The sequence below is a fragment of the Stegastes partitus genome, unplaced genomic scaffold, assembly GCF_000690725.1.
Source record: "Stegastes partitus isolate 25-593 unplaced genomic scaffold, Stegastes_partitus-1.0.2 Scaffold676, whole genome shotgun sequence".
NCBI lineage: Eukaryota > Metazoa > Chordata > Actinopteri > Pomacentridae > Stegastes > Stegastes partitus.
In genome coordinates, this window is record NW_007578407.1 from 298239 (window position 1) to 310014 (window position 11776).

The 11776-nt window shown below is 46.3% G+C and overlaps 1 protein-coding gene across 2 annotated transcripts; it reads right to left on the bottom strand.

Moving 5' to 3' along the window:
* Positions 1-1073: 1073 nt before the first annotated feature.
* arpp21 (cAMP-regulated phosphoprotein, 21) lies at positions 1074-11391 on the bottom strand. Of its 2 annotated transcripts, none has more exons than XM_008290495.1 (20): positions 11296-11391; positions 7147-7307; positions 6855-7020; positions 6693-6731; positions 6525-6590; positions 6311-6422; positions 5991-6129; positions 5363-5500; positions 5175-5274; positions 4969-5064; positions 4840-4877; positions 4672-4728; positions 4151-4341; positions 3470-3610; positions 3270-3388; positions 3097-3171; positions 2845-3012; positions 2609-2711; positions 1773-1876; positions 1074-1618 (listed from the first exon to the last, which is right to left on the bottom strand). In XM_008290495.1, exons 3-20 carry the CDS (start codon positions 7014-7016, stop codon positions 1460-1462), a joined length of 2007 nt encoding a protein of 668 aa, XP_008288717.1. In that variant the 5' UTR covers positions 7017-7020; positions 7147-7307; positions 11296-11391; the 3' UTR covers positions 1074-1459. The 2 variants fall into 2 exon arrangements, with proteins under 2 accessions (XP_008288717.1, XP_008288716.1); XM_008290494.1 differs by having other exon boundaries at positions 1773-1879.
* Between the last annotated feature and the right edge of the window lie 385 nt (positions 11392-11776).

Sequence of the window (11776 nt, forward strand, 5' to 3'; positions counted from 1 at the left end):
TAAAAGTGGGCATATCGCAGCAGTGTAAAATGTCGGCTGTCTGAAGACTTTAAAAGGGAGCGTTTTATGTAATGTGATGGGGCCTGTGTGTCTGTCTATGCCTAATGTAGTTTTGGCCCGCGTTTAGCTGGATTGTGATCTGTTTATTTGAGAGGATATTTTGGACGTGGCAGCGGAAGAAGCACAGGTGTGAATAAAATCAACTGAATACCATTTAGCTGCTTCACATTCAGGGCGCTGGCATTGTGTCTCGCTTGTACCGAGCCATCACTAATGTTATTAGCCGCACCTTTTGCTTTATCTGAAAGGAACGAGCATCAATGCACAAGGACTGTAAAGCTGAAGTGATGACTGCTCAACTGTCAGAAATTTATTCTGCAAGAATGATCAATTAGTAGTCTGGTGGAATTTTGACCAAAAAAAAAGGAAAGTTCTGGACATTTTGCACCGTTACTACTAATGATTATTGGGTTGCTAATATTCTGCAGATCAATCAGATGTAGAATCAGTGACTAGTTTCAGCCTTTGATGGAAAGCAAACCTGTGTCGGCCGACTCGAGGACAGTGTAATTGTGGTCTCTGAGAAGGAGGGGGCGCTAAAGTCTCACACTGCAAATCCACCATTGGCTTAATGGTGTACTGGAAATGTTCTCCATTTGCATAATTTGTCTAAAAACAAGTGTAAATGTAAAAACATCATTGGTTTACAGTCAGATATCTGCATTAAAGCTCCCACTGTGTGAACATTTTAGTCTCCGGTTTATACCCCCTTAAACTAGATGCCGATAATGATCAACCGTATTAATGCAAAATCCTCGGCTTGCTTGTCAGATAGTTATTCAGGCATTAAGTCAATGACATTCCTCTCCCATTTAAGAACTCAGTGGTAGGTTAACAACCCAAATCTGCGCTTTCCCGCAGCGCACAAATTAAGACTGCTTCTTTTATATCTTATACTCGATGTGTGCGGAGAAAATGCCCTCGTACGACGTGCTTTATTTCTTGGTGCATGCATCTCATCATCTACCGCCATCAACGCCATCATCAAGTTCAGAGGAAGCAAAGAGCCAGGATGATAGAGAAATGTGACCTCGTCAGTCCAGTCACAGCACTTTATTCTCTTCACACAGTGCATTTCCTTAAAACACAATATATAATTTAATATCAATATAAAACTCCATTTGTGTATATAAATTATGCATTCAATACAGCAGCTCTGAGATATACTATTAAGCTTTGGTACAGTGGTACATTTATCTCTGTGAGTGAGGGTATGTTGTGTGTGTGTGTGTGTGTGTGTGTGTGTGTGCGCACAGCCAGGGGGCATCATCGGGAGGAGGGAGGGCTGTAGGTGAGGGTGAGGGTGAGGGGAGGGTGAGTGAGTGAGTGTGAAAAAAGGTGTTTGTGTTAAGTATGTGTGTGGATGAGTTCACACAGAAACAAAAGTATCATCACTCCGTCAGTACTGTGCGTTCCAGGCCGGCGCGCTGAGGTTGCTGCAGCTGGGAGGACGGCAGCTGCCGTGGTGGGCGGGCGGGGGCACGACGCAGCAGTAGCCCGCCTCCCCACCTACCCCGCTCACAACTTTACTTTGGGGAAAGGACACTGAAACGCCTCCCTGCAGAGAGACAAGAGAGGGGGGAAAAAAAGGAGCAAAGTTGGTGCAGAGAATTTGCTACCACAAGCACTTTGTGAAGTGCTAAATGTGTCTTCTGGGGGCTGAACTGTTCGAGTCTGACGCGCAACGGCACCTCTGGGTGTTTTGTGTTTACCTGAACCATGCTACACTGATGGGAGGCAACTGGTGAGTAGGTCCCCAGCACAGCTTGGGGTTGGGTGTGGGAAGACTGCTGCACCCTCACAGCAGGGGCGTATCCTGCTGCAAACACACGTATACAAAAGACAATATTAACAATATATTTCATCGCTGCGGTTTGTTTGGCAAAAGTTTAACACAAGAAATAAGCCACAAGAGATCAATTCAGCTATTTTTGACCAACGTGCAGTTTGGTGGTTAGATGTAGCTTTAACAAACCATTTTGAAAAAGAGAGGGCAAATATTACAAAAAAATATGTAGCCTTAAATGTGTAGCTTGTTTGTTGACAAGCGCTACAAGATACGTAGTCTGTAAATTAGTAAAACCTTTTTATTTATTTATTTATTTTAACTTATGGACTAAAATACAATAGAACATATACAGTAGTTGCACTGAGGTGAAGCTGGTTGGATACATTTTAAAAAAAAAAAATCAATTTAGTGTTTTTATATAAATCTTTATTGGAAACACAGCTTCACAAACACAATCACTTATTTCCCCCTCATTCGCTGAGTCCTGTGGACGGAGTCGTTTGCATTTCTGTTCCAAAGTCTTGAATATTTTTATGCAGTCATTTATTTTACAAACGGCCGCGGATGACAGGAGTGAATTGTGTCTTCTCGCGTTTTGTCACCGTGATGAATAGAAGCAGCAGGAAAAGAGACCGGTTCACTGTGAGACCCTCAGACTACATCTCTGACAGTGTAACGGCCCCCTCCTCTACTGCCGCAGCCTGTTTTCTCGCAGCCTTTCTCACACACAGACAAGTACACAGACAAGGTGAAAAGTACCTGTTGGCTGTGCTGCTTGGCTGTGGATGTGCTGGGTAGGTGAGAGAGGCCTGCATCCATACTGAGCTGAGGTAGGGTACTGGCCGTAATAATACACAGGCACCTATAGGATGGTAATGTTAAAAAAAAAATCATATAGCTCATCGTCGCAGAATCTACACATCCCACGTGACTATAAAATGATTATTTTATTCACTTAATGAACAAGCGACATGATAAATTTTGTTAATCCTTACCTGAGGTGAGGGCTGGCAGTAGCTGGAGGGGTTGGGAGGAGGAGGATGAGGAGGAAGGGGAGGCGCTGCATAGAGGTAAGCCTGATTGGTAGGGTAGACGGGTGGGGCTTCACCCGCTGGCTGGCAGCTCACTGTCAGATGAGCAAACGGCGAGGAGAGATCTTCAATCTGTCGGTCAAGAGAAAGGAGGTCAGACACACACGCGCACGCTGGAAACACACAGCAGCCGTTGCAGAGTACAGCGATACATACTGTTGAGTATGGCTGTGAGGGAGTGACAGGCAACATCTGTGGAGCTGTGTAAGAGACAGACGAGTACTGAACCACCTGAGAGAGACACACATATGGAGACAGAGATAAAGGCACAAACGGTGGCATGTATGTATGTCACTGCGAACGTGTCTTGCTGTGTGTGTGCGCGCTACCTGCTGCTGTGGCTGCTGAGTGGAAGAGCCCTGCAGCTGAGTCTGGCTCCTGATTGGCTGCTGACTGTCGGGAGGGTTGTACACCGCGGGGGTCCCATCGGGGTTGAGGAACGGCTGCCCTAATAGGTCGAAAGGTTAAGGATGATAAATGAGTTTTTCTTGTCTGAAATCGTACTTGCGTGTGAGTTTGTGTTATGTACCAGTATGTGGGTTCACTAAAATGCTTCCCGGCGGGATCCCGTTCTCCATGATGTAGGCAGAGTTAGGAGCTGGCTCCTCCATGATCGGAGGAGGAGAGGGGTGAGGACATGTGGATGGCAGTCTGTAAAGAGAGATGGAGCCTGAGAGAGAAAGAGAATGAAGAGTAAGAATAGAGGATAGAGGTGAAGATGACAGAAGTGAGCTTTATTGTCACGGCACATAACAAATTCACATTTCAACATCTCAATCTGATGGAACGAAACACACACCCGCCCCTGTGTGCTAAAAACATACTGCGTGCAGCCCCGCAGCATAGTTTTGTTTTTTTCTTTTTCCTTCCTGGATATGCGAAGAAGACTGGAGGTGTTGTGTGAAAATTTACAGCTATGGTGTGAAGATTCATGGATTGAGTTAAATTTTCACACCCGAAGAACTTCCACTGCTTTTTGTTAATTAGATGCTACTGAATAAAGAACTGATAATTTATAACCAGCGATTTTCCCAAGTGTGGTGTGGCGATGAAGTCTGCGCGCAAGTTTGCAGCTTGCGTGCAGGTACAGAGGAGTGAAGCGTCTCAGCCGTGACGAATTCACACCTCGAAACGCGTGACACAAGACGTGTTAAAGAAAAAAAAAAAAGTGGTTACATGGTCTTTTGAGGCGAGGTTTGAAAAGACACACCTGAACCTCGCGCGTCCCAGCTGTGGTTGGCGGGTTGGCGGGGTTTCGGAGCAGGACTTGTCCATTGGAAGGAGGAATCAGAGTCGGTGCTGCTCCAAGGTCGGGGGTCGTTGCTATAGCGGCAGTCGGTCTCAGTGCTGCTCTGCCTGCTGCTGCCTGTCCAGCTGGAGCCCGAGTTGTCACGGCTCCCCCTGTGAGGCACATCCAGAATTATCCTACAGCCTTATTACTGCTCGAGAGGAATGCCGTTAATCTGAATGGGGGGGGGACAAAAATGGCTTCTGCACCTGCTGATGTGCCACACATAATGAGAGGCTGAAGGTTTCACGCTACATTCTTTCACCAAAATGATCTATAAAGTCTTTCCTTCCTTTCAAACCGTGACACAAACGCACAAATAAATGAAACTAAATCTAGGTCCTCGTTCTGTTTCCGCTGCAGACTCTGAAGAGCTCGGTGCCAGCCAGGCTGACCAGATTAAGATGATAAATGACTATGCAACTGTGCAGTGAGAGCGCTACCTGAAGAGCTGCCTTCTCCTCTGGGTCTCAGCATATGGATTGTACTCCTCCACATCCCTGCACACAGCACACACACACACACAGACATATATTAATGCGCTCATCTAAATATAATAAGCTGAGAAGCACATGGAGAGAGAAAAAAAATTACACTGCAGGCAAGGTTACCTGGTTTCTGCATGGGTGCTCTCCTGGGTGCACGGTGGCTGAAAAAGTACAGCAGAGAAATTAGTAAGAATCCTTTCTGTGTCCATGTCACTTGAGCCTGTTTTGTCCTTCTCGGTCTCTTCCTCTCACCTCTTGGTTGAAGATTCGCTCTCGTGCTCTTTGGTACTCCTCCTCTCTCTCCTCCATTGACTTACTTTGCTTCCCCTGTGAGGGGTGGAGTCGATTCTGTAGGGGAGAGAAAAGAGAACAGGTCAGAGCACTGATAGGACACGGTCAATGTCAATTATAGAGGAAATTCCTGAGAGACATGCAGCTATACGGGAGGACGGACGGACCTGGTCATCGGAGCTGTTGTCTCGCTTCAAAATAAATTTCCACTGTTGGAGCCCTTCTGTCTTGTCTTTCTGCAGCTCGTCCTGAAAACGCTGCTCCGGTCTTTAGCAGACAAACAAATGTCATGAGTGTGCAACGAACGTTAAGGGTTTACAGGAAAGTGCATACAGACGCATTATTGCACGCTTACATGCGTGTGCTGCTCGTCCTGTTGATGATGACAGACTTGCCTGTCTGGTCTACATTGTGCTCCATGCCGAAGTAGGCCGCCACCCGATGGACCAGCATGCGGTGGTAGGGCGACATGTGAGGGAACTTCTTATAGGGGCTGAGAGACAGACAGAAACAAGGAAAGATGTGGAGAGAGAGAGACAGAGGAAGGGAAAGAAGGTAGAGGAGGCAGAGAGGAAGACAAAGACAGAATGAGGGAGCGACAGAGCGAAGTGGGAGGGAGGAAATGAGAAAGAGATGCAGAGCGAGAGCGATAGGGAACGAGGAAAGAAAGAAACACAGATTGAAATTGGTTGTGCTTTTTTTGGCTTAAGTCCAATTTCATTTCTGCTGGTTCGAACACACCCACACGAAAATAACTGGCTCAATATATTGTTGAGTACAATAAGTAAGCTGTATGGACGGAATTATAATAAAGGAGCTGGAAACTTGGAGCATTTTACAACAGACTAAAGCCATGCTTCATCTTTAATAGAATTTAGCATTCATTCAGTTTCTATTCCTGCACATTAAACAGGTAGATAGCTCAGTCAAGACTCAAGGTTATGTCCTCTCCTCCACATTCTCCTTCACACACACACACACACCTATTGCTGGTGATGAAGTTGATCATGTCCTGCTCCAGTTTAAGCAGCGTCATGCGGTCTCTGGGGTTGCTGTTGAGGGTGTCGACGATAAACTGGTGCAGATCTATGCCGGTGGAGTCGGTGTACTCCACGCTGGACTCTGAGAGCGACACAGGCAGGCAGGGTGTGTTACAAGACAACACACAGAAACACAAAAGCACACTGCAATATTAAACACCCCGGGAGAAGTACATCTAAATAGTGGCACAGAATCCTGCTTTATTACATTTTATGTGCCTCTCTCTCTTTTATGAGATATCACTAACACACAAAACACACACCTTTGGACAGTGAATGTTTCTTTGGATCTGTGCTCTTCTCGTGCTCTTCCTCCTTACAGGAAGTACTCTCGTTGTCATGGCAGCTAGATGAGATGCTCGTGTTTGAGGATTCCTGGAAATAAACAGAAGAAAATAAAGAGTAATTTCGAGTGTGCTGATGACAATAAGGAGGTGGAAGGATCGAGGATGATGTGTGTATGTGTGTGTGTGTTACCGTGGATTCTTCAAATGGGGAGGAGTCCTCGCAGATAGCCTTAGTGCGCACTAACTTTCCTTTGGCCTAAAATACACACATGCAAGCAATATTACAAATTCATAGAGTCTAATGCAATCGATATTTCAGTGAGAATGAATAATGAGAGGCAGGATTATTTTAGCTTACCTTTGGTTTTTTCTTTGGTTGCACCTGGCTGCAGTGTTTCTGCGAGTGAGGACGCAATTTATTATCAAGTGAGCATGTGAGTCGCGTTTGGGCGGGGGGGGGGGGGGATTCATAATTTTACCACAGTACATGGCAATATCTGTGTTGTTTAGCATCACTTACCTGCTGCTCAAGCTTCTTAATGTCACTGTGATACTCCTCATCCTCTTTCTGATTGCAGGGGGGTAGACATGGCGGAGGGGAGGGACAGACGACGACGTCACATGACGTCACATCGCAGGGTTTTAGGAGGACATCTGTACTTTCTACTGCTGTCTCAGTCATCCTTCTAGAAAACACACAACTCAGACTGTCAGGCTGTGCAAATAATGCCTGCTTTTGTATACTTCAGTGCTATTTAAAGATGTCTTTGCCTGCATTTGCATGGCTCTGTGTTTGTGTACGCACTTCCTACCTATCTGGAGTTGTTTACTGGAGAGCCTCACAGGTGAATGATGAGGTCATATATCCCATGTTCCCACAGGGCAGCCAAAACGCAATTATCGTCTCCGCCTCTGCTCCCCTTCTCTAACGCTCCTCTCTCTGCCGGCCCTTCACTGGTCAATGGAAAATAGCCTGAAGAGATCAGAAAACACAGGAGAAAAAACAGTGTTAGCGGTCATTGTACAACAGAAAACACCACTACACTGTTTCGCACAAACGCACACACTCGCTCATATCAAACAGCAGCCGAAGCATAAAAGCATAGCTGCTGGGAATGACATCAAGCAACTAAGCTTGTGTGTCTGCAAGTGTGTGTTAACCTCTGTCTGCGCTTCCCAAATGCTTTCCTGGCTTTGACAGTTAATTGCCGCTTTACAGTACTAAGTGTATTACTGTAAGCTTGCCTGCGCATCTGTGGCGGTAACATATAGGCCGGTGCTTGGATGTGGTATTTGCTTGTATATTTACACGTTATGTGAACCGATGTCTGCTGCGTGTGTGTGTGTTTGAGTGTGTCCTCGAGCTTTTCTTAGAAACTGCAGCTGCGGAGAGTATCATCCGATCCGGCAGCACTGATATTCCCAGAATGCCAAGCTGAGCCTCTGATCCCAGTGGTGAGAATATTGCTGAGACCAAAGAGATAGACGCACACACACAAGAGGAAGTGGCATTCCACCATCTCTTCCAAAGGGCCAACTGCGTTCAGTGGGGACACATTCCGCTGTAACACACAGCTCAAGGGGACACTTACTGCTGTAACACCTGGGACACAATAACGAGCTTAGAGGATGCTGAGTCCCACAACATGGTTATTTAACACTCGACTGGAGATAATAGCAGTTTTTTAAAAGAAAAGACCTCTGTCAGTCCATGTGCAACCAAAGTGGTGTTTACTTCCCCTACAGCCTCGGCGAAACATTGGAACATGACAGCTGGGAATCCATCCAGAAAAAATATTCTTAGGACAGTAGAGAGAAGTCTCAAATCTTGGCATGTGTTGGTTTAAAATTTTAGAGAACAATCATTGGCAAAAATACTACAATATGTACCGCTTTTTGATCAATTATTTTAAAAAGGAGGTGAATTGTACTTTCATTTTGATGATTAATGTGATAACAAGATTTTTTTTTAAGTGACATAACTGTATTGATTACTGCTCCACCCATGCTAAAGGGCTAGTTCTCAGTAAAATTAGTCACGTTACGTAACAAACCCTTGTCTTTTTTTTCTTGTTCCAGAGAAGTGAGCTTTTGCTGCTTTTCTTTGTCCAACATGATGATAAATTGAACAATTTTGCATTTCAGAGTGTTGGACGGACAAAACGAGCCATTGCAATACTAAATAATTGACATATTTTTATATGCTATATAGAAGCTGATGGCGGATTAATCGATGATGAAAATAATTCCTTGCAGCCGTATGTTTTACGGATGAAGTATTAAATTTAACATGATGCTACAGAAAATCTGCATTTTTGTCTGAGCGTGGAGGTCTACCGCAGCCTAGGGGAGAGGAAACGGTTCAGAGGCACATAAACACTCAAAAGGACATAATAAGTTGGGAGGCTCCCTAATGCGCTGTTGGCGAGTTCTTGCTGAGCTGTCCTTCAGCCAAACCAGCTTCATGAGCGCTGCACTGTGGCTGACCCTGACCTCAGACCTCAGAGGGGAGGGGCATGAAAACAACACATCTTTAATTAATACAATCAAAGAAAAACTAAAATAACAAGAAGCACGCGAGTACTGTTTTGTATTAAATCTGCGAATCGACACTGATAAGAGAGGAAACGTAAGAAGATAGAGAGGGAAAAGGCGGATAAGGAGCAGATGCACCATACACAGGAAAACAAGATGAATGGGAGCCGAGGGAAGCAGGGATGGGATGAAGAGAGATGAGGAAACAGTCTGTAGGGACTTTAGAGGTGAAGAGGGGTGAAGGAAGGCGATGGAGACAGAAAGAAGTGAAGAATTAGCGATAGAGAGGCTTGCAGCACATTCTGTCTCCAGGCTTTTCAGCCGACGGCCGTGAAGAGAGGATTTGAGTGGAGCTACCAGTTTTTGAGCTGAGCGCTGCAGAAGTGGCCGGCCGCCCGGGGAGAAGGTGTGACACGATCATTAGCGTGTGACGGATGGCGGCGGGAGGCAGGGAGCGCCAGTACCCGCTACATCATCATCCATCTGCTGCTCTCCCTGAAGCTTCCAGCCTCGGAGCCACTTACTCACCAGGACACCTTTCTTCTCCAGCCAATAGCTGCCTGGCTCATCTACACTGACACACAGGCAGGCCAGTGGGAAAATATCCAAAAGCTACTTTAGATGGCCATTGTCAGCTCAACCAAGTTATATTAAGTCCTTAAGCCTGGTACAATCCTGTTAGTAATTAAGACCACTGAAAAATCTGTCTCTGAATACCAAGGCTATAATTACCAGTGGTACTTGTATCATTTAAAACCAACGTCTACCACTGTAGCTGGTGTGCCTCGCTTTGTTATCCTGCCCTTTGTACTTGTAGACATTTATCTGTAGATTTTTGCCATCTCTAAGGACACTCTGCTCTGCTTTTTTTTTTTTTTTCATGTGCGCCCCTCCATCTGAAGAAAACCCATAAAAAGCTCGAAATCATCACTGCCTCTGGTCACAGAAGCTGCTGTTTGTGTTTTGTCTCTAAGGTTGCAGCTGAATGGAAAACGAGATTTCATATATTCTCTCCCTCTGCTCAGGAGCTCATTAGGAAATGGCTCTGACTAAAAATGAGAGAGCAGGTCTCTCCGGTTTAAAATAATAATTGAGAATTTGGAGGCAAACTCAGGACCTTCAGCGCTGTGTTTACCCAGAATGTGCACAAGGTTTGCCCCCCAGCCTCTAATTGGTTTTCTATTGTTTCACATTGTATGAGTTTTTTTTTTTTCCTAACCAATTTCTGCTTAGATGTACATATTGATTCATATTGTGTGGCTGCACCTCTTAAATTTGCTGCTAATTTCTTTTGTTCCTGAGCACGTTCTGATTTACCTCCTCGCAAATAAACACAAAAGAAAGGGGGCATTATTATCTAAGCTTTCACTTTAACACAAGCATCACAAAAGTAGGCTGCACATGTGAGATTTGGGTTACATCGAGCCGTCATCAGCACCTGGGCAAGCCACAGCAGTCTTATCATTTTGCGACTTGTGGGCTCGACAGCTGCATTGCTGTGCAGCTGAACTGGAGGGGAAATCACCTACTGCACATGCATGCAACACAGCAGCACGGTGGCAAGAGCCGCCGTTTAAAGGGACACTTCACACAAAACCGAGCTTCGCAACTCCTTCTGGCTTTCTCTGAAACGGATCTCAAACATGTTCTACACGAAGGATAAAAACAAACAGGTGGCATCTTCGTGCACAACTTTGTGGCATCCTGTTGACCCACATCGCCGGACGGACCGGGCTTTGACTGGGCATCTACTTCGCAACACACACACACTCTCTCTCTCTATCTCTCTCTCGGTGTTGTTGGACGGGCTGACTGCGGTCAGGAAGCCGGTGGGAGCCGAGCGTGTGTGTGTCGCATTACCGTGACCCAGGCTAAGCTGACACACCTGGCTATTTTTACACCGGGTGCGGGGAGGAGTGGACCTCCTGCTCCGGGACTTCACCGCGCTGTCAGCGGAAGACACACAGACTCGACGTGAGCCCATTGAAACTGAAAACAACTTGAACCGCGTTTAAACTCAACATTTCTACACTCAAACACACAAGCAATCGGAAATAAAGAATCACCCGTACAGAAAATGTCTGATTTCTTTTTTTCTTTTTTTTCTTTTTTTTAAAGTGAAACATTGTAGCGAACCGTTATCATTCAGCGGTGTCGCCACAGACTCGGAGGGGCGAAATGCGACTGATAGCAGCGGCGCTCCGGGGCGCAGTTAGCTTAGTTACATCTCCTCATTTAGCCGCTGTCACCGGAGAGTTTCGGCTAAATTTTATTTTATAAATAAATCACCCCCCACAAAAAAAAGCTTAGGATGAGGGTCTGGTGTGATTAATACCGCAAAAGTAGTGTCAAGAGGGACGTCGATGTCGGTCACAGTGGCCGTTCTATGAAGCTAACAGCGGAGAGAGTCGCGGCCGTGAGCTTACCGTCAGGTGTCTTCCTCCCTCCGCGGGCTTCTGCCGGTGTAGCCTTCCTCTACCGACCGACGGACTGCCGCACACCCAGCGTCTGTTGACTGTGAAGGTGCGTTGCTCCTCCTCCGCCTTTTGCCCGTCTCTGTGGGGGGGTGGAGGAGGAGGGAGGGAGGGAGGAGGGACGACAGCTCTGAACCCTGAGCCACGCGCCCACACAACACGCAAGGAATGCACGAGAGCTGGCCCTCCAGCAGCCCACTCATCTCTATCTGAGTCCCTGTCTGTCTGTCTGTCTGTCTGTCTGTCTCTGCAGGACTGTCTGTCTCTCTGTCCTCACCTCGGCTCAGTACTGCAACACTTCCCCATCATACCTCTATTACAGCTAAATATATTCCCCCTGCTTACAGTCAGCAGGGTAAACCAGGTAGGACGCCCTCCCTCCACCACGTTTCCCCTCCTGCGCATCACATACAGTAAATTTGCATTCCAAGTC